At 37.8% G+C, this 23,163-nt stretch overlaps 1 protein-coding gene across 2 annotated transcripts in view; it reads left to right on the top strand.

Annotated features, from left to right (window-relative positions):
• LOC121949433 (glypican-6-like) overlaps window positions 1–23,163 on the top strand; it is a 150,370-nt gene that overhangs the window by 64,840 nt on the left and 62,367 nt on the right. For both annotated transcript variants that reach the window (XM_042495118.2, XM_088083290.1), the window contains exons 4-5: window positions 13,294–13,685; window positions 22,195–22,360. In XM_042495118.2, the coding sequence (XP_042351052.1) occupies window positions 13,294–13,685; window positions 22,195–22,360 (558 nt within the window). The remainder of the gene's footprint in view (window positions 1–13,293; window positions 13,686–22,194; window positions 22,361–23,163) is intronic.

The raw sequence follows: 23,163 nt of genomic DNA, 5'->3' as shown, positions 1-23,163 counted from the left end.
TATATATATATATATATATATATATATATATATATATATATAGACATAAATTGAAGTTTCAATGTTATATGTAAATCAAGCATCTTATAACTGTATGTCTGCTGACATCTCTGCTGCTCTGGATTTTAAATCTATTTGTTTGCTTGTCATCTGTGGAATTGCAAATTGCAAAACAACAGTCTGAAAATGGAGAAGACTAGGGGCCATAAATCGAGAATTACTTCTGAATACAGTAATGTTGTTGTGTAGTAATTGTACTTAGACTGCAGAGCACAGAGTACTGAACTGTTGGTACACAACATCAGACTAATAATGCAAAATTGCCTTTATTGACACAAGACAACAAAACAAACATGTTGTATTGAAATTAAAATGCAAGGTCACACTAGTTTGTTTTTTTTTTAATTTATTTTGAATGGTTGTGGAGCAGCAGAATAAGCAAACCTCAGCATCTTTGAATTCATGTCCTTGTCTGTTAGTTTAATTAAGGGGGATGTTTCATGCCAGTTTATCTCCTATGATTCCATCACATATATCAGTGATGCACTGATTGTAAAATTCTGGGCCAATACTGATGTTTAATTTATCAATTTGGCCAATAGCAAATACTGTTTTTCATTTGTTTTTTATCGTTGCTTTTTTAAAGTCATTCAAAACCTTATTACGCTATTTTTGAATGAGCACAAATTCTCATACACATTTATGAAAAAAAACTTTTAATATTTTTCGCATTAAAAACATCTTTAAAAAAGTAGAAAAACTGCTTCAAAAGCCTACCATACTACCATATTTATGGTACTACTATTACCATATTTATGTAGTAATTCTCTCTGTAATATCTATTTTATATTGCTATGATCAAATGAACATCAATTTCTCCTTCAAACAACCATATTTATTCAAGTTTTTGTCTAAAACTGCATTTAATAAGAATACATTTAAGCACATGATGATAACTTAATAAATTACCTTAGGCCAATACAAAATTTTACTGAATGAATCTTGAATGCATCATTGTGCAACTCTATGCAGCCTCAATCAGCAGGTCATTCAAGCTCCCCTGGAAAGCAGCTCACCTTTGCTCACAGTTTTTTCCAGTGGCCACTCACTGTATTGCAGCAGAAAAATCCCCTGCAACCCTAAAAGCACTTCCCTCATAGGCCACCGTTGTAAAAGAACAGTCTGTAAAACTGTTTACAGGACACCTCCAACTGCAGACAAGGTCTATTATGTCTCTCTCTATTAAGATTTTGTGATCCATGGAGGTTTTATATTTGTAAAACTTTCTTTGAGCTGAATAAAGCGATTTAAAAATCTGTGACGTCGTCACAATGTGAAGTGTATGAGCTGAGCCAGAACTTGCAGGCAGAGCCAGCCGGACATACACTAGTGTGCATAGTTAGTGGGCCCCGTACTGTGGAAGTAAACCTAGGAGCTAGAAACTTAATGGCATATGTAGCAGGCGAGCAGTTCCATTAGACTGAATAGGCAACATCTTAGCATCTGATATGTAGTTATTATTATACGTCTATGGTTAGTTCCAGCCACCAGATGCTAAATGCTGATTTTCACTAGCTTTCTATTTGCTGATTTCAACACAGATTTGTTCATTATCGACATCTGACGTGTTGATAATGAGTTTACTGCGTCCTTTTGTCCCAAAGGAGTCCCTGCGAAGAGCTCATTTCATCCTGAGCACATTTTCTGTTGTCTTCAGGACGACAGGATGTTGTTAGTTTTGAGCTCTGTTATTTAGCAAAATTGATGTGACACAACACAAAACCATCGGCCACTGACACCTGCAAATGCCATCTTAATTGCTGATAGGCCGATGACAACAAGGCAAATGCTGGCGGATATTGATGTTCGATGGATACATTTCTGCATCCCTAACGTATAAAGTACATTATTTAATGAGACCTAAGGTTTTTTCAGGTCCACATGATACGACTGTTACGTAATGCACTGTGTGTCAGCACGTCTCCGTGCTGCCTTACACCTCTTCACCATTCACAGCTTGTTGTGTGATCTGTTAACATACTGTTGATATACATGAATTACATAAGATACATTATGTCAACATGAATATAACCTCTTTTCAGATCTCAGGAGTGAACAGCAGCACTCTCAAAGAGTCACTTCATTCAAAGTAATTCTAATCTTCATCTAAAAGCAGGAGGTCGAAGCATAGATTTTCATATTAGGCTGTCTAAATATATCCAATGTCAACAACTGAATGTTGTTTGAGTGATTAATAGCGCAATTCAATACTCACCAGTCAATGTCTTGTCTTTCTATGCTGATTCCTCTCAAACTATCCAACATTTTGTATGAAACAAATACTATTCAGTTACAGCATGCAACTCTCAGATGAATGCACATTGCCCAGAAACTCAATGTCATAATGCCTGGGTGATGTCGGTCTGATGGTTTTTTTTTTCCAGGAATAAACACTTCTTTAGCTCACATGTGATTCCTGGAAGTGTGCATAAATAAATAAGTGTTATTTTGATCAGCTAGTGTCAGGATAGTGAATGTCATAAGGAGGACTCCACTGAGGGAGGAAATGAGGGTTTGTCTAGCAGCACTTAGATGCATGACTCCAGGCACCTCTGTTCCTCTTGGGGTTTGCTGCCATTCTCCATAATTTCATCAGCGTTAAAGTAGTTGCCATGTGCAGGTTTCAGCTCTGTAGCCTTCTGCTGTCTGGAGACTCTGTGTCTGCTGAGGGTCTCGGCTTCTCACCCGCTGTGGAAATCTGAGATATTGATTGCTGGATTTGAATTCCATCATTGTCTTTATGCATCATTAATTGAATCTTAATGTTAAAAGTTATGTCATTTTGAGCGGTAGATATTGGATGACATTTAAAATACATCAAAATATTTTAAGCATAATTTGTTTGTAAGATTCTACCCTTTTTCCAACTCCTTAAACAATATTTTCTCTTCTTAAAGCAGGGTTACCAAAATAGTTGTGCTGGCCTTGATACTGAGTCTGAACACGTAGTTAAAGATCCAAACAAAACAGAGCTGTTAGATCGTTTAGATGCTCTTTACCATCTATTTAGCACCTGGCTCTGGAGTCCCACCTACACGGAGTCAGTGTATGTGTATATACTCTTCTCTTTATGCAGAGATTGTGATGAGTGTTACAGTAGCTGACAGTAGCTGGCCAGCCCACGCATACCTGACACCACAGCCTACGTGTCACAGTGAGAGGGCATAGTCTCGACTATGCCAAGACCATCTGAGCACAAATACAGAAATATCCGCAACAACCTATGATGCACAGTTACAGCTGTGTGGATCTAAGAGAGAAACAGCATCGTCTGAAAAATCAGTGCCAAACACAGCAATTACCGTGGTTTAATAATACAGTTTGCGTCTTTTCTTATTTATGTTTCTGAAATCAAGTCTGAATATTCTCATTGTTCTCAACGATATCCTGTTCCTAAGACCCCAGGAAACACCTGCTCAGAGAAATTAGATAAATGGCTGGCACAGAGCATTCTTCTCCACCTGCTCGTTAAACACTAAGTCAGGGGTCTTAATTGCTAATCAATTGTTGGCCCTCCTCTGACCAAGAACACCATGGTGCTGGGTAGCCAAACAGAATATTAATGTGGCGCACCCTCCACAATTGATCTTCTCTGGAGTTACAGACTCACATGCTGTTATTGCTTGTCAAAAAAAAAAAGAAAAACAATCTGGCAGACTATAAAGACAATATTTAGCAAGTGGCATCAGTTATGCTGTTGCACACTAAAAGTCACTGCGTCATAACTGACGCCAATGCATTATTACTTAACCACCAGTGGAAAGCCACAAAAAACAATGGCTTGTTGTGACCTACTGTGATTGCTCTGTTGGATTATTTACCTAAATGTACCCAAAGAAATATCATATGGTTATGAACTTTTGTAATCTAACCTAACTCTGTTTAAAGTCATATATCACTTTTTGTAGCTGATTGTTCATAATATATCCTTTGCAGTTCTGAATGTCATAAATACATTGTTTTGTACAACTGACGATAGATTTGTGACCACTTAAAGGTGAATCTTGAAAGACATTATGCTAACACTGTAAAAAAACAAAACTGAGTTAAAGTTTTCCAGTTATTTTCTTGGCTTAAGTTAGGAAAAAAAGTCTTTGCAAATGATACATTTTAAAATTGCGATCATAAAATAATAATAATAATAATGATTTAAAAAAATGCTAATAAAATAATTTCCATAGTTAAATGCAACTAATTGCATTTTTTAATCACATAGTTTTAATTCCATTATTTCGCATTACAATACAACAGGGTAAAGCATTTCTTAATAGATTGTGTTGATCGGGACTCACATGACAGCAAAAAACTGCATGGTATGAGCATACAATTGATGTATCTGTAAAGGAGAGACTCATGGGTACTCATAGAACTATTTTCATTCAGATACCCCCGTGAAATGGCCATGCAGTTTTTCCACTGACAAAAATTTTGCCTAAGTTTGGTGTGTTATTCAGCCCCCTTTCTGAGAGGCTAGCGTAACATGATTGGTACCACTGGATTCCTTCAGACTAGTCTCATATGATACCAGTATCATATATTAGCTTTAACATTTAGCCTGGTACAGCCTCTTTAAGATGGGAATTTCGGCTGACGTTTAATTCGATTAAAATAAAAGAACACGTTATGTATGGATCTCAATCACATCTCGCTTTAACGCATTATTGCTGCCAGCCCTAGTTACAATAAAAACATTTCCATCAAAAAGGGTTTTCTGTCAGAAAGCCCTTCAGGTAAACTTCTCCCAGCAGCTGACTGACAGAGAGAGAAAGTACATTAAACAGATTCTAAATAAATAGGGTGAAAAATCACAAGTTTTATTACAATTATACGGATCGTTTTACAGATTCTTTGGATGATTATATGATTTTAGCTGGTATCACAAAGTCTGCCACACTACAATAACAATTTGGTTTACTTCAGGGAACCGAGTTTGACATGACACAATATCAGATCTTCATTGTTTTTTTTCTTTACTTCTTGCCATTATCTGTCTGCCTTTAGGACACTAGCAGTCTTTCAATGTCTAGGGAGGAGGTGTAATTTGATGAAAATGGTGACACAGAGATGATGATATGTACTGTTTTGTATTGTATGAGTATGTTGGGCCTTGTCGATACCCGAAAGAGCATTTTAGGCAGTATTTGAAGCATTCCAGATACTGGTATTGGTATTGGAACAACTCCAATCTTTTCTCTTCTCCCTCAGCAGCCATTGTCAATGTGCCCTTGAGCAAAGCACTTAACCCTAAATTACTCCTCAAAAGTTGCCAAGCTCAGAAGACTGCACGGTGCTGGCCAGCTACCAGGTGTGGATGTGTTTGACTAGATAAATGTAAAGCTGGGAAGAGCTGAAAAGGGCATGCTTGCTCAGCAAAGGCTCCTTTAGTTAGGAAGTCCTATTGGACTATCCAGTTGGAGACTGGAGGAATAGGTAGAATTCAAGTCGAAATGTGACGTATCTTTGTACACTACATGGTTTTTTGGTAATTCTGTGTAGGATTTTTGATAGACAAGCTGCAACATTTCTGGAAATACACAATTCACATTTCACTTTGATTTTTGGACAGTCTGCGGAATCCCATTTATGAACCAGCAATCTGTCAAACGTATTTTTGTTTTTATTCTTATGTTAAAGAGTTGAAAATCTTAACTTTCAAATGCAGCAAAATAGATTCTTTTTAGATTAGATTACATTAGAATATACCTTTTTTAGCTTGACTCAACAGGTGCATTTGTACATTAAATGCCTGTGCTTTTAACTGTGTAACTCACAATAGGCAGGGCTCAAGAATTAACACATGAAAATGGAGACATAAAAGGTCAGTCCATCATGTTCTGTACAGAGGCATAGCACCCCGAGGAGCTCTCTATAGACTGCCGCCTCCTGTCAGAACAATCAATGATCCACTTAAGACTGACATGTGGAATTAGAAGTGCTCCTTTTGGCAGAAAAAATGCTGGTTTCATGTACAGGCATGAAAGCTCAAGTAGTTTGCCAGCCAAGCTGTGTGTATTGCAGTGCAGTTTCAATAATCGCAAAGAGAGAGATGGACTGCCTCTTTGATTGGCTGTAGTCCTGTAGGAGAAGACACCAAGTGTCTCTGCTAGAGATAACAGGCTGTTTATTCTGCTGCATGAGGGCCAAACAAGCCATTTTTGCAGTTAACTCAGGGTAGCTTCACAGATAAATTACAGTTTTGAGAATGTGTTGCTTGCAGGAATGTGTTTTACATAGACAATATCGAACAAATGATCTGAAAAATCTTCTTGTACTGAATTCATTAACTTTCATTGAGTGCACCCGGCTCTTTTGGTGTTTTTATCGGTGTGTGGCCCTGAAACACAATGCTGCACTCAAAATAATATATTGTAAAATTGCCACAACATATAAATATCATTTGAGCTAAGATACGACAGCAGAGCGTTTTTATATGCAACATTTTAGCGTTGGTTAGTCCCTCAAGGAATTTCTCATTTTATATTCACAAGAATTAATGCAAATCCAAACAGTTTCTTGTATTTTTGAGCTGTTTCATAATATTTCTTCAAAAAAGTGTCCAAATTAGAGGATTGCTTACAGATGCATTAAATTATCTAATTCAGAACCAATTCTACAAGCCCAGAGGCCTGTGCTATGAGGAGCATTTGGGGTAAGTGAGGTAACTTAAGGGTTAATTCTCGGTTTTCAGTACCGCAAGGTTGTTCACTTTTCATTTACTGAGATAAATCGCCATGGTAACTTATGCTGAAGAAAGAGAAAAAATTCTGAGGTGACAGGTGAAACAAGTATACATTTGTACAGTGATATAATTTTATTGTGGTAGACCTTCTATTTTGACACTGGTTTTAAAATAAAGCCTCTAACAAACTGAGAGGTCGTTTACAACACTTAACACATAATGAAGATTTTATCTGCATTTTAATTGTGTAATATTTATTTTATCTCTCTGGAGTGATACGCAACACTCTGCTTCCATTATTGCAGCTCAGAATTACATGAGACACCTATTTAATGAGAACTGCAAATAGAAATGAAAGATTATCTTTTATTAGAAAAATAATTCACAAGCTGTTAATTGTGATTAGAAATGCAACATTTTTGCTCAGATAGTCCTGACTCATGAATTACTTTTCCACTCTTTACTCTGTTAGCAGAAGCAGTCTGGCATTACTTTGAAGTGTTTTTTATGACATATTCAGAGTAGTTCCTTCATCATCCAAATAAATAGCAAAAAATACTTACACTTAAGTCATGTATAATAATACCTACATGTATTTTTAAGCCTTGGCCAACATAATATTTGGAAATTATTGTCCATATCTCATTATTTTTTTTTGTAAGGTTATAGGCTTTTGTTTACATTTCACTCAACAAACAAGAAATGTGCATTGGGTAATTAGTATCACAGTTTCATCTCATATCATATGAAGTATTTAATTCATAGATAATAACACCAATAATTCATGGTAAGTATTACCAAGTGTTAATTTCCCACCACATTTTTGCAAATCTTTCTCCTCCATTTAATACAAAATAGATGACTAGTGTCTCAAGTTACATCACATTTTTGTCAAGAAAGCCACTGAAACTATTAACTTCTGCCTGAAGTTATCACAAAAAATCTCTATTGGGACTGATTGCTAAGGGTTTTACTGAGGGCCCAGCTGTGATGAATGAAGGTGAGCAAATTATCTACAGTGTTTCCAAGATGTCCCAGTAATTACATAGCCTCATTCTATTGATTCTTAGATTGCACTCCACTCTGAGGCCCCGCTTAAACCCTTAGCTACTTGTGTCCAAATACTGTACATATGGATTTTGTCTTAGAATGGTTAATCATATTTTGAGATGTCCATCCAACGTCCATCTCAAAAAGCATCTTGCCGGTTGTAATTGCTCAAAATGTAAAGCTAACCATTTCATGAAGTTAAAAAAGAATGGACCATTAACCCCACAGACAATGATATGGATATATGTTTAAGGTGGCGATGTAGCATGATATGTTGGTTGCTTTGTTTGTGCACAGATATAAATACGGATTTCTGCCTGCACAGAATGTCCAATGTGGTCCAGTAAGAATGTGATCCAGGAAGCCAGTGCCAAAGTTTCCTCCCTCACCACACTGTTTTTTTTACTATCATAGATTGTAATTACTCAACTGAAGAAAAGTGAATTGTGGTGGAAAACATACCCTTTTTATCCTCCTAAGTTATAGCTGGTCACAGTTCAGGACTTTGCAGTAATTAATTCTGCAGGCCACTTCCCACGAGGGTCCTTAGAGTAGATGTCATCCCATCCACAGCTTCCTCTGTTGGTTATATGCTTCATGATGTCTCCAAAAACTGGTTGGCTTTTAAGTTGAAAGCACGCAGCTTGACTTTTTATGCCTCCACGTCAGCGATAGCTGTGGCCAATTATGTTTTTGGGATGTCAGTTTGTCCCATTCTCGTGCACAAGATGTCTTAAGAATGCCTTAAAATATTTTGTTATAATTTGGCACAAATGTCCATCTGGACTCAGCAATAAATGATAAGATTATGGTGTCACAGGTCAAAGTTCAATGTCATTGTGACCTCGTCTGTCTTGTTCTTGTGAACATGTCTCTCAAGTAGGCCTTGAGGGAATTTCCTCAAATTTGGCACAAATGTTCACCTTTACTAAAGAATGAATTAGGGGTGGGCAATATATCAAATGTAATTGATTTATTGTGGCTTGTTCTATGTGCGATATTTAAAATTCTATATCGCGAACATCGAGTATGAATTGTTAAGTCATTTTTATAAGCCACTTTGATTCTCTTACTCTCTTGTACAACTCTCTGCCTTTCACAGACACACACACAAAGCATGGTTTTTGCAGAGCTTCAGGCTGTAACTATTAAGTCTTGTTTTATGATCATGGAGCACTACTGCAATTTGCAAATACTGTTAATATATGAACTGGAGAGCTGTTACTTTGTTTTCAGCTTACAGAGAACAAATCATCACATTTAATGGCACTGCAGTAACAGTCTAACTTAATTTTAAAATTAACTTATTTTAAAGCCATATTGCACACTTCTAGGATGAACTAATTAGAGTTTGGTGGCCCAAGGTCAAGGTGACTCCACATCCATCCCATTCTCTTGAATGTGATGTCTCACCAGCACATTTAGGGAATTACTTCAAATTGGTCACAAATGTTTACTTAAAAATCAAGGATGAAATGATCATATGTTGGTCAAAGATCAAAGGCCACTATGACCCTGTTCATTACATTCTCTTGAACACAATATCTCAAGAACACCTCCTTGGAAATTCTTTAAGTTGGCACAAATGTCCACTTTGTGTCAAGAATGAACTGATTAGAATTTTGTGGTTGAAGGTCAAGGTCACTGTAACCTCACAAAACATGATTCTGGCCGTTACTTATGAGTTCATATGGTAATTATAACAACATTTCTCTCAAATGTCTCATGCGATATAATGTTGAAGTGATGGCTATTTATATCCAAAAGCCCAAAGGTCTATCTTACTGTGACATCATTATGGAAACTGTCAGTGCAACTTGACTGGTTTGCAGGGGCATACAACTGTTAGACAGCAATTCTAGTTTTCCATCATCTAGCTCAAAGATTTAAAAAAGGAAGGCCCTGTTTTAAGATTGCTGAAATTGAGACTACTGCTGACATCTCTGACATCTAGGAGAGCATCTATCAGTAGGTCTCTGTGAGAGCAAGCAACTGTGGAAGCACAGAGACATAGGCTTTCTCTTTATCACAGAGAGAATGGTTCGGTATAACCTCTGCACAGCTCTGTGCACACAGTGAGGAATTGGAGCCAAACTGAGCTTTATCAGCGAAATGTAATGAACTCTCTGCAAGTTGGGGGTATTAGAATCACCCCTGTCCAGCATTTCAGCATCATTATCCTCTGTTTGCAGCTCTTGCAGCCATTCATTTGGACAGACTTCTAAATTACAAAGATGTGTTAGGATTTATGTAAGCTTTCCTGATAATTTTAGCCTCTGACATTTCAATAAATTTGTTATTGTTAAATACGATCCCTCTCATGAATTTTTCCTAATTAGATTAAGTTGTCTTTTTTATAACTAAATATATTAGTCACTGAATTATACTGAGCTCATCCATAATGTAATTATTCATCCTAATCACTCCAAAACAGAGCTTAGAATTATATCAAATATACTGTCCACATCAACAATCAATTCTGCCTTAATTACATTGGTTATATTCAATTAATATTTCAGCAGACATACTGAGCAAAGAACCTGCCCGCATTAAGATGTTTTTTTCCCTAAAATGCACATTTAAAAAAAAATGAAATTAGTTTTGAAGCTATCATTAATCAGCGTGCATATCGCTCAGCACCACTGACTATTTTCATTACCAACAACGAGTCTCTGAAGCACAAATCATGTTTGGAGCTTTGCATATTTAAAGAACTGCTCACTGTAGTCTTTCATTTACTTTAGTCTCAAGAATTACTTTGACCAACATCACAAGTTCTGCATACTGTATATGCCACTAAAAGAAAGAGTCATAGTCTCTTAAGAAAGCAGGAAAATATGTGAGAGTAAAGCTAATTTAATCTGATCCCCACAGGACATCTTCCAGTTAACACTCACTGATACCTGATAAGATGTGTTAATTAACAATATTTAATTGTGATAAGAATAGAGGGGTAAGTCTTTAATAAGCATGTTGCATGTGATGAATCAAAAGCTGAATGGATTTATGCAGGATTAGAATCTCGCATTTCTCCTGTGGCAAATGTGACCTTTACCCTCCAAGCCGACATCAAGTGAGTTATAGTAGCTGCTGGCTGCAGCTAAAAATACATTTGTCTCAATCAGGTAATAACATTATGAAATAACATCCTGTGTGTTCTGCTACCTTGTAGATGAGGCATTTATTACATATTTTGCTTTCCACCGGTGTGCAACATGAGCAGCTCTTGATATAGCTAACTGGATGGATTTGGTGTGGTATCACGTACAGACATGCCATGTTATTTCTCTGTTGCTGTAATTAGTAATTTCACCTGGGTTGCTGGGCACTGATGGCCACTTCAAATCCATTACAATTTTGTCAGGGCCATTTCAGTGACTGCAATGTAAATGGCTTAAGGGGGCAAAATGGATCTCCTGGTGAATATGTGGTCATGTGTCATGGTCATATGCTACAATGAATTGCTTTACAGATGGAAATTCAGACCATGCTGATTCGGATATGTACGAAGGTGGCAGTTACTGTAAAATGAAAAGAGAAATCACTAGCAGCTGGGTTCATGGTAGGACCTGACATACTATTTGAGGGACAACCCACACAGCTAATTATTTTTAATTGTCCCAACCTTTTTAGTGTTTTACTGCTGCCTTTGTTCACAGTGTCACTGCTCTTTCCATTAGCCCATACCACAGTGAAATTAGAGACCTTGAAGCTGCAATAATTAATATTTTTATGTTATCAATAGATCAATGGACTATGTGTAATGTAAAAAGTGCTGCTAGAGTGACCAACCCACAGAGAATCATTGTCTCAACTCATGAGTCCTTTAAGGCCCTGACACACCAAGCTGACTGTTGGCTGTCAGTCTGTCAGTTGGTGAGCGTCGGTCACCCCATTCACTGCGGTGTGTCCCACACTGTTGGCCCTCGTTTGCATTTGTCGGCTTTTTTCCAGAACAGTGAATTGGCTTCACAGATGGTGGAGCCAGTCGCTGATTTAAATTGCTCTGATTGGCAGTTCAGCTCAGCGCATGAAAGTAGGAAAGTAAACAAAGAGCTAAAGTCAAGAGGGAGTGAGATTGAAACAAAGTTGTTATATATGGTACGGTTGTTTTACTTAAGCCATTGAGCTCTTTAGCAGAAATCTTTCATGCTTTGTTCTTTCAACGTTGGATTGTGTTATGTCTGTGCTAACTAGCACCAGGTGTAGCAGGTAGCTGTTTTCAGTGACAAGTCTCTGATAAACCCACTGCACGCTACCTGCCCAGCACTAAAAAGAAGACAACGTTAGTAACTCGCTGGTGGACATAGTGCAGCATTTAGCACTGAATTTCCCTGTGGAGTTGACGAAATCAAAACACAACAGAAAGGAGAGTGTCTATTGGACTTAGATATGTATGGTGTTGAGAACCACTAAAGAAATACTAATCTGTGTGGGAGACCTGTAAATAGGCGACTGTTAGCCAACATGTTCCCTATGTCAACTTTATAGGGCGATAATGTCAATTTTGTATTTATAGCTTTCAACCGTCTCCAAGTGGCCCAAAAAAATCAATTATTTCTGCTTTAAAGCTTTGGATGGGACATATTGCCCTGTAAAAGACAATAACTGAGGAATATAAAAGACTTTCTGTAACCTCCACCACAATTTATGGATGTGGAGGCTCCTCTGTCTAGTCTTGAACTATTTCACTTCGCAGTTAAATGTGCAGAGTTTTGAAGCCTATTTAAATTTTAATCTTGGTCCTTGAAAGCGAGGACTATCATTATGGATAGCAGATGGTCAGAAATATTATCATCTCTTTCCAATTTGTGGTGAGTCGTAGAGGTCATGAGGCAAACAACAAGTTATGCCTAAAAACAGCAGCAACTCCAGAGACAAACTGTATTGTGGAATCATAATAATATTGAGGGACCATTTATTGCAGTTCATCTGACAGCCATATGCTTTCAGCATATGGAGCAATACTCCAGTGCAAATCAGAGTATAGGAAATCATTTTGTCATATACATCCTTTCTATCAAGACACAAGAATGTACATTGGGTTTACAGGTGATATATGGACAATATAGGCCTCATGCACTGTAAACACAGAGCTTATTGCTTTCCAGAAATATATATGAGGTTTGATCCCACTGCAATGTCAAAAGTAGTTTACTGGAGATATATATCAACAAAGCTGTGCAGTCTCTTCAAAATGAAATCAAGATCAGAAGCCCTAATTGATTTGCTATTTTGGTGTTTTTTTTTCTTTGCTTGCCGGCGTATCTGCTGTCGGCATCGTAATCAAGCAGATTTCCCTTTTAAGCGGAGTTCTATCTTGCAATCAGATACAGTTAATGTAATTTTGCTGCATTTCTATTTTAATCATAAATTAAGGTTCCCAGTGCATCGTATCAAGGCGTTTCTGTGCATGCCATGTACAATATAATCTATGCCAACACGGTGACACATGAAAGAAAATGACACAATAAGTAACACTTTTTCTTTTCTTTCTAACCCAGAATTCTTCCTGGAGCTGCTGGAGAACACAGAGAGGTCCCTGAATGAGATGTTTGTGAGGACTTACGGCAAGCCTTACATGCAGAACTCCGAAGTCTTTGAGAACCTGTTTGCAGAGCTGAAGCGCTATTACACAGGAGGAAATGTTAACCTGGAGGAAATGCTTAATGACTTCTGGTCACGGCTGCTGGAGCGTATGTTCACGCTACTCAACTCCCAGTACGCCATCACTGAGGACTATCTGGAGTGTATCAGTAAGTACACCGACCAGCTCAAGCCCTTTGGAGACGTGCCCAGGAAGCTCAAGGCTCAGGTTACCCGGGCATTCATCGCTGCACGAACATTTGTCCAAGGGCTCTCTGTTGGCCGGGAGGTGGCTCAGAGAGTGTCTAAGGTAACAGTGCTCACCGCTTAAGTAAAGTTGAATTGGATTGTAAAACACACAATCAACAGCTTGCTCATATGATTTTTAGACCTTAAAGGAGAAGTTTATAGGATTTAGTGGCACCTAGGAGTGAGGATTGCAGAATACAACTATCTGAAGCTTCTCCTGTGTGCCCTCTCCAAGCATGAACTCCATAAGGCTGGGTGATGTGGCCTACACATAAAATCATTACATTTTTTTCATAACAAACTTGATTAACGATTTTAATAAAATTAAAGTCCCTATTAAAAACAATTTATAAATGACAAAGAATTTACTCAAAATAAGTTTTGCTTTGATTTTAGCAATAAAAATTAACAAAGGCATTTCATATTGTAGAGTATTGAAAATGACCAATTCGGAAATCATACAACCGTCGTTCAACATTAGTTCCATGTTAACAAATAATGTTTCCGTTGTGTTCAAATTACTGAACCACAGGTCTGTTGTAGTGGAGTAAAACAACATTCCCTACAGCTCTCTAATGATTTTTCCATGTGTACAATTGTGCATATACCTGGGGTTGATACTTTTCAGCATGTGGAAAAAACCTGCTTGTTCAAGATCTGACACCGCAAAACCAACCAGTTCAAACAGCTGACGAGACTGTGCCTTTTTTTGGGAACGTACTCTTTATTGTCATAAACACTTGCTGTCACTTTGTCGTGTGTGTATCTAGGAGGTAAGCGCGGGGGGACCACTATGAACTACAGAAGCTCAAAGAGAGTGGTGGAGGAAGTTTAGGGGAAAATCTAGATTTTAATTTAAAAAATCGCCCTTAAGCACAAATTCCAACTTTATCGATAAAATCGATTTATCGTCCAGCCCTAACTCCCAGTTTGGATTCCTTTGGTGTTCATAGCTCAGGAGGTTTGTAATTATCCCTAGTGATCTTTTCTTCTCCAAAACAAATGGACCAGATGATAAAACCTGTGAAAATAGTAAATCATTAAGTATCACATTACTTAAGCTGGCCAACTCAAAAACGCAAATAACCCTATCTCTCAGTGCCTGCTCTGTCTGTTCTGGGCTACTGTAGAGACGTGGCAGTGCAACACTAAAAAAGGCCTGATTTTATGGTAACAAAAACACAATGATTTTTATTTTCAGGTGATTAAACACAAAAAAACATACCTATTTTAATATATTCCGTCTTATCATAGAAAAATAACATCATATTTGCTCAGTCACTATATCCTGACAGTAGTACACGAGACAGATAATATGTGAAAAAATCAAGACCAGACAGATGACGAGAAGCTTTCTTTTTCGCAGGTCGTCTTCTGTTCGCTTGTCCTTGCGGTGTACGCTGGCAGCACAGAGTGTGCATGAGCAGTGATTGACAGACGCTCCTCCTGGCTGTGTTTGGCTGTTTGGGGCCAGCCGGAGTGGATTTTTGTAAATGCCATTAGGAACACAAGGAGGAGCTATGGCAACCTGATTTTTTTTAAAAAAATGTATAAACAGATCTGTCTTGTGTGCTATTGTAAGGATACAGTGACAGTTTCCGCAAATATGATGCATGATACAGTTACCATCTGTAGCTTTAAACAAACCACGCACATTTCACGCACTCACTGATTCTGTTGGAAAAATATTCAGCATTTGACCTCAGCTGAAATTAAGAATTGCTGTGTATCCTACACAGATTTTCACAAGGTCTTGTTTGGTGTTTTTGTAGCAAGCACACATTTCCCTACAGTCTTCCACTGGGAACAAGTTCCTCCCAGATACTTTTCTGACTAATGCTAGCTCTCGTGGTGCATGTCTTCATGAAGTTTGGGGCTCGAGGCGGCTTGTTCAGGTGCATTTCATAGAACAGTGTTGAAGGGCATGTGGATTGCACAGGAGGAATGCCCAGACAATGAAAAGGGAGAGAAAAGAAATTTGTGCCATCACTGTTTATTGCTCTTCTTCCTAATATTTGTTCACCCAGTATACAGAAGCCATTAATCATGCTGTAGCCTTAGTATTCTGTTTGATGCGATGTAATCTCAATGCAGCTTCTGCAGTATATCATACTGCTTTGGGAGTGTGTGTAGTTTTGATCATGTACAAAGTAAGATTAAAGGAAAAGCAGGAGGCTAAGGCTCGGATTTAGTCACACTCAACAACAACAGGGCTGTTTCTACACGCCTTCTTATGAGCCGAGAGAAGCCCTGATAAGCACTAGGCTGCAAATCCCCAACCACCCTGGCTTCTTTTCACTACTGTATTGATATCAGTAAGATTGGATTATCAACACTATTATACATATTTATAGACCTGCTGTACAGTTTATAAACAGAAGGCACAGAAAATATAGATATTCTCAATCACTGAGACAGAAGACATTAAGAAGAAGGTACTGCTGTTCTCTAGGAATCTAGGGATGTAAACCAGAATCAGAATTATGTCAGTCGAATCAGATTTTGCAGTTCAATACAAATATTCGTCAATTCATTTTGTTTTACATATGAAGTTTTAAAGTGTAAAAGGGGCTCAGTGGGATGTTGAGTGACAGCCACATTAACGTTATATAAAAAATAAGCTAACAGCGCTAACGACAGATTGCAAATTTACAACAGTTTTTGCCGACTCTAGATATCAAGCAAACACCAGAGACGGCAGCAAATGAACTTGCTGTGAGCTGTAAATTTGAACAGTCTCTCTCTCCCTCCTTACGAAGGAGCACAACTGCTTGATTCAAAGAGTAGTGTGAATGTCAAGAGCGCTCACTCTGCAGCAAGTGACCAAGACGTCCTTATAAGCAAACTGCACAGCACACTGACTGGCAAAAAAAGAAAAAGACTGATAAATTTGAAGCAAAGTCAGTTGACTGAGGGGTCTCAGGCAGATGATTCGAAGTTCTGACTTTAAAGGAGCAGCCCTAAAGAAATCCAACATTCATTTTCTTGCAGCCACACCATAGTGCACTCACTGAACTTTGAAAATGTCTCTTCACTGTGCGTATCAGTTCCCTTCCACCAGTAGTAGTGTTGAGGCTCATTTGGAAGCAGCCACAGAGGATGTGTTGTTAGTATGCGTTTACTGGGTTACACTCTGCGTGTCTCACAAGCCAGCATGTCCCAGCTTAACCCCTTGACATTTCAGTGGTACCTGAGATCCAGGTCATGTGTCTGAGACTGCAGCCCTTTGATCCCCAGGGTATAAACTCATCATGAGGGATTGGGTGTAAGCATAATGGAATAAGACACCCTGCTAGAGGTGTCTGTTGCACGGCGCCTCTAAGATGTGACATCCATGTTTATTGCTGCTGGGATATATATTGAATTAAAGTAGATGATGTAGTACTTTATTGCTTTTCACAGCTTAAGAGACAAAACACAAAACCCGGTGGAGCTCTGAGGGAGCAGAATCTCGTGTTTGGAGTCTGCATCTCACAAACAGAGCTCATACTTATCCCAGATCATTACCCAAACAGTGCATCTGCTTCTGTTTATCTGAAGTGATTAAAATCGTATAATTATCTGTCTTCTTATTGATACTTAGAATATTTTAACAAACAACTTTGCTTTTTGAATGCGCGCACTGAAGTAAGACACCAATGGATTTGACAGAAGCAAAGGTGTAAACAATAGGGCGACATGGTCCTGTTTTATAATTATAGTCACAGTGACATAAATGGGCTGCATTGACGTAGTAAAATGGAAATGTTGGGATATTTTACAGTTTGTTGCCAGTGAACCATTGCCACTTAATTGCACTTCTGTTTTCAAACAATACAATGATTAACTTTGCTTATTTGTTTATTCACTTATATTTTACTAATTTTGGTTATTATTATTATTTGGAGGATTTTAACTACTCAAATGTTAGGAAGGGGACACAGTAGGCTGTATATTATTAATTTAAACAAAAAAATATACCTCTCTTTCACTTATTAATCGGACAATTCATGACGGTGATGATGATACTACAAACTAATATACTACTACTACTACTGCTGCTCCTTTTCCTAATACTTCTGCTACTGCTGCTGCTACCATTACTAATACTACTTTTACTTCTGCCACTACATGTACTACACTACTTCTACTGTTGCTGCTTTGACAACAACTACTACTACAACAACTATTACAACTACCACTATTACACTTTTTCTACTACTACTACTACTACTACTGCTAAAAATACTATTAGCCACTACTACTTCAGTATATTACGTCTGCTACTACTACTGCTACTAATACTACTGATGCTACGACTGCTATTACTACACCCCTTTTATCACTTGTACTACTATTACTACTTTTAATACTTCTACCACTACTATCATGGTGATGATAATAATAACAATAACAATAACTATTATTATTATTGTTTTTATTACCATTTCTCCTCATGACCTCTTAAGGTGCTAGGAACATATTGCTGTCTGATTTGTACAGCTGTCGTACACCTGTGTCAGGTGTGACACATGTTGGCAGAAGCATTTGGCATAATCACTTTCAACTTAGTGTGTGACAAGTCTAAACTGCTGTCTAAGGTGATCTGTGAGGTATTTTTATGTTAGTTCATGCGGCTGTTTGACTCCGTGGAGCTACAAAAATACCCCCAGTCCTCTCTTTATGATACTGAGCACTGTGCTGAGATGAAGGTAGGGGTCCCGGCACATCAAACATTAACTCATCTCACCACGATCAGGTCATTTCTGCAGTTTGCAGACCTGGAGAAGGTCATCAGTGTTTTTTATCTCCTCAAGGCCTGACTACTATAACTCATTTTATTTTGGTCTTACCAGGCGAAGTATCCACCGACTACAGCCAAGACAAAATGTTGCTGCCAGACTTTTCTAAGAGAAGTGTCCATAATAAACCCTTGTTTGCTGCACCTCTCTGTTTTAGAATACATTTTTAAGATTTGATTGCTTGTATTTAAAAGCTTTGCTCGGACAGGCTCCTGCTGTGTGATCAGCCATTTCCCCACAAGGCTGATCGCAGCTTGAGATCTTTTGGCAAAGCCTGTTAGCCTTTTAGTGGGTCCAAAATCTTTTTTTAATTACAAAAAGCGACCGGGCCTTTGTTGTCCAGGGCACTTAGTCTTCTTTTAGCTCATAAAATCTTGCCTTTTTTTGGGTAGAGTACTTGGAATGTTAGCTGTCGATCAATTCTTATTTTATTTGCTTTTTAACTTATGTTGCTGTGTTATCCCTATGTTATTGTAAGAGACCTGTAACATTGTTCTGAGAAGTGCTTCATAGATTAATAAGATATCACATTCGGATGTTGCTCTGAGTGAAACTGTTTAAGTTAAAGTTTTAAGAACTAACTTTACAGCTGCATTGATTTATACTTAAATAAATAGAAATATAGCTAGATAAAGATCTTCGAAATAGCAGGTTATCTTAAAGTATGTAAGTACTTCTGCTTTTCCTTTTGCTTTATTGCAGTCTACATGTTATCTTAAACCAGCTACTTGTGACACATTGTTTAGCCACAGCATTTCTGTTTTTGGTTGTGACTAAATCATATGAAGTTTTTAGAGGACAAGAATGGCAACAACATCGACAAATGCCTTGGCTGCAAAGTAAGACTTGGCAATGTTGAGAAAATCAAATGTCACAGTACTTTTGGCCAAATACAGATATCGTAGGGTTAACTATTTGTGCTTTCACAAAATATTTAGCATGAGATTTTTTTTAAATATAATCATCAGTAAAGTGGATTTTTTAAGTGGTTGAAGGCAAATAATAGAACAGCTAAAACAGTCTGATAAGTTCAGGAAATTATGTCACTTTACTCTGAATTGCAGCCTTTAAAACCAGCATGCCTTCTGTGTAGTCAAACATTTGACTAATTCTGTGTTTGCCTGTGTTTAACTCAACAATCCTTTAGGTCCTGTGCTTTTTAACATGAGTGGCAGCTTTGCATCCCCGTGATTGTTTCATAGGTTTCAACAAAGAAAGAAAAAAATTTCATTCCTCATTCTGCTGCAATAATGCGGTCATATTCAGTCTCCATTTTATATACAGAAGTCAGGTTTTTAAAGTCAGTCTATCCTGTTTAAATAAAGATTAGATTTTAAAAAATGTATGCAATTTTAATTTTCAAAAGTAAAGGAACCTATGACTTCATGTGTCCATCTTTGCATGCAGGCGCACTTACTTACTTAAGGAAATAACGCAATAAAATGTGATAGGAATTTGTCCTCTTGAGGGTATTAACAGGCCTGTTTATGTGTTTCGGTGATTTAAACACAAGTGGACAGCCGAGACACATTGTTGTTCACACCTGTGTCTGTCACGCGTCTCCTGCTAACCACTTGTGTGCAGATTTCGTTACTGCCTAAATCACTTTTACCAGATAGTCAAAGGGGCCTGTGTGTAGCGATTATGTCCACACTCTCACTAGCATGCTCGCTAGTCACGTGAGCAGTTGTGTCAGTGCAGCTGGAGATGTCGCTGCAGAATTCAACATGTCTCCTTCCATTGGGCAAAACCTTGGCAGTCATGCAACACTTCTTCCAAATCTTTGACAGACGGGAATCTTGTAAAGCGTTAGAACGCTGTCATCCAAACAACCACCACATCCTGCGCTGATGACCCAGGCCTTGTTGGACATGCATTGGGATGCATTGGCATTTACACTACAAAAGATATGTGGTCAATTGCGTCTCACGCCATTTCCACAAGTGGTTTGAGTGATTGGATCACAATGTGTCTTTGTGGTCATTTACACTGGTATTTAGCACTGTCAGATCACCCAAAAGGCATGTTTATACCAAGTATAAACAGGGCCTTCATTATATTCATTTAGCAGAAGTTTTTTTCAAAGCAACTTATAATGAATGCCGTCAGAGTCTGAAGAACAAGAGTTAGACATCTTCAAAAAGTCTGTCCTTAAAAGTGCCTCAGCTCTACAGTGCATATGCAGTTACATTTTCATTGTTTTAAAGAAATGAGGCATTGGTAAGTGCTTGCATGACATGTCTGGGTGTCGTCTAAAAAAAAGGTGGCTTTTCAAAACGATTTTTTAATAGATGCTTGTTGGGGCTTCAGAAACAAAGTCCATTAGCTGCAACCCAGGAGCTTTCACTTCAGACATCTTGACAGGGCTCCGAAGTGCAAGCATTTGAGGATAAGAGAGTTGAGTGCAGCACACTCTCAGACATCATTTAATAAAATCAGCTGCACTAGGTTGATCAGTCAGGTTTGTATTTGCTATCTGAGATGTCAAAACAGACGATCACTTATAAGATGTGGCACAATGAAATACAGCAAAGAACAGCAGATATAGCCTGGGATCTAAATTTTTACCACATACAACACTATCTTCAGACATTCATCCATTGAAGCATCTGGCTTTTCTAAGAAGAGAGCTTGAATGAGCCCAGTGCTTGGTGTGAATCAACTATGCAGAATCTGTAGACATTTGGTCAGTGTGCCACACTGCCCCATTAGGCTGCGTCTTCTTCCTAAAAATACAAATATGTATTTAGATCTGCAAACTTTCTTATAGTAATCAGCCTGTCTGGAACAGTAATCTGTCTTGGAAAACATTTGAATAACATCAGTGAGTTGTCATATGAGCGACTTGTTTTTGGATTAACATAGAATCATTCTGTTAAACCTATTCAAACACCCAGTGCCACAACTGATTGTTAAATTGACTCATTATGTTTTTTCCCCCTCCTCAAATGCATTATGAATTAAATCATGGTTAATAAATAAATTTACATTTCGCTCACTAAAATATTTATGACTTTTCAACTGAGACATGTAGCAAGATTCATTTCTACAAGGAGCTCTTGAACACAACATACTGAATGTAAGACATCTGTGTTAGTATTGATCACATGTCCGGACATGCATTTTAGTAGTTTTAGTATTAGCATTTTTAAATCAAATTCTGTAACAGTGCATTTGTGATTGCCAAATTTACATCTAATTCTGTTTTTGGATTATTCACATAAACACAAACGTCACTGCTAGATTTTTTTAGGCAGAAAATAATAATGTTGCGTGTGATGACTGATGGAACCTTTCACACTCTACCTGTTGCAAAATAAAATCATATCCCTTTTAAAAAGGGAAAGATGAATAACTGAAATACAAAACAGTATTGACAGTTTATTGACAGTTTATTGGCTGATGAGTAGGCAAATATTTTTTTCTTCAGTTAAAATTTGACATTTAAATGCAGGTTAAATTGTCAACGATCACACACAGTGTTACTGACAGTTCCTACAAACATTCAAACATTCAACATCTCTCTTGTGGCATTCCTGAACGTCGCACTAATATGCAACTTTTTTCAATAGACAAAAGTAATCTGCTAAAAATTTTAAAGTAAGAAGAATCCTCTATTGAGGTACATTCAGGCAAATTAAGTTTCATTAAGTTTAAAGGAAATGACAAATACTTAAATCCTCCTGGAAATGATGCAGTTACTAATTGACTGAATGTTATTCAAATTATGTTTGGATTTTAAAGAGCTGTTCAGGTGCTAATGACTGCTGTTACTCTCTGTTCTTGCAGGTGAGCAGCACTCCAGCGTGTATTCGAGCACTGACCAAGATGATGTACTGCCCGTTTTGTCAGGGCATGCCGTCAGTAAAACCCTGTAAGAACTACTGCTTGAATGTCATGAAAGGCTGCCTTGCCAATCAAGCTGATCTGGATCCAGAGTGGAATCTGTACATTGGTAAGTTTTTTCAAGCTGCACTCCAGCTGTTTTTCCTCCTGCTGGTCTGTTATTTCCCATCAGACCAATTAGATGTATTTCTATGTATTAATACCTGGGTGTACGGCTCTGCGATAAGTTGAAAAGGGTCTAATGGATGTGGATGGATATAGGTAATGGATAAGGAGGTGGGGGGGGGGGGGCATCATGTTAGTGGTTGCAATAATGAGACATTTGTAGATTCAATTATCCCATTCGCTCATATAACAGATAAAATGATGTGTTGCTTTACACAGTGTTGCATGCTAATAGAAGGCTGACACCTGCAAATAATGGGAATTATACAGAAAATACTATGAGTTACATTATCCCTTTAAGCTGCATGTTTTTGACCGATAACTAATGTATAACAGTGAGCTGAAAGCAGTTTAATGCATAAGCTGAAAGCTGCAGAGCGAAGTGTTGATTGGGTGAGATTGGCAATAGCAACCCTTTTACACCGCAGGGAGTTATTGAATTCAATTTAATAACTCAAGTATTGCTTAATGTGGCTTCACACCTTTTGTCTGATATGCTCATTAAAGTGTAAACACCTTACTGTTTGAAAATACATGATTTTGGCACCTTGAGGCTGATGTTTTATAGCTGAAAAGAAAAACAGTATTATTTGGATTATATTAAAAAAACTGAAAATCTAACAGTGAAACGGAGCCACCACTGAATACTAAATAGAAATCGACTGATTGTGAATTTCTAAAGGCCAATATGATATCAATGGTGTGTAACAGGAAAAACGGGACAGCCAATTCATCAGCCGCTATAAG

The sequence above is a fragment of the Plectropomus leopardus genome, chromosome 10, assembly GCF_026936395.1.
Source record: "Plectropomus leopardus strain MGB_pleo_1.0 chromosome 10, ASM2693639v1, whole genome shotgun sequence".
In the NCBI taxonomy this organism is placed as follows: Eukaryota; Metazoa; Chordata; class Actinopteri; order Perciformes; family Serranidae; genus Plectropomus; species Plectropomus leopardus.
Note: the sequence above shows the minus strand (reverse complement) of the source record. Positions and strands in the feature narration are given on the sequence as shown.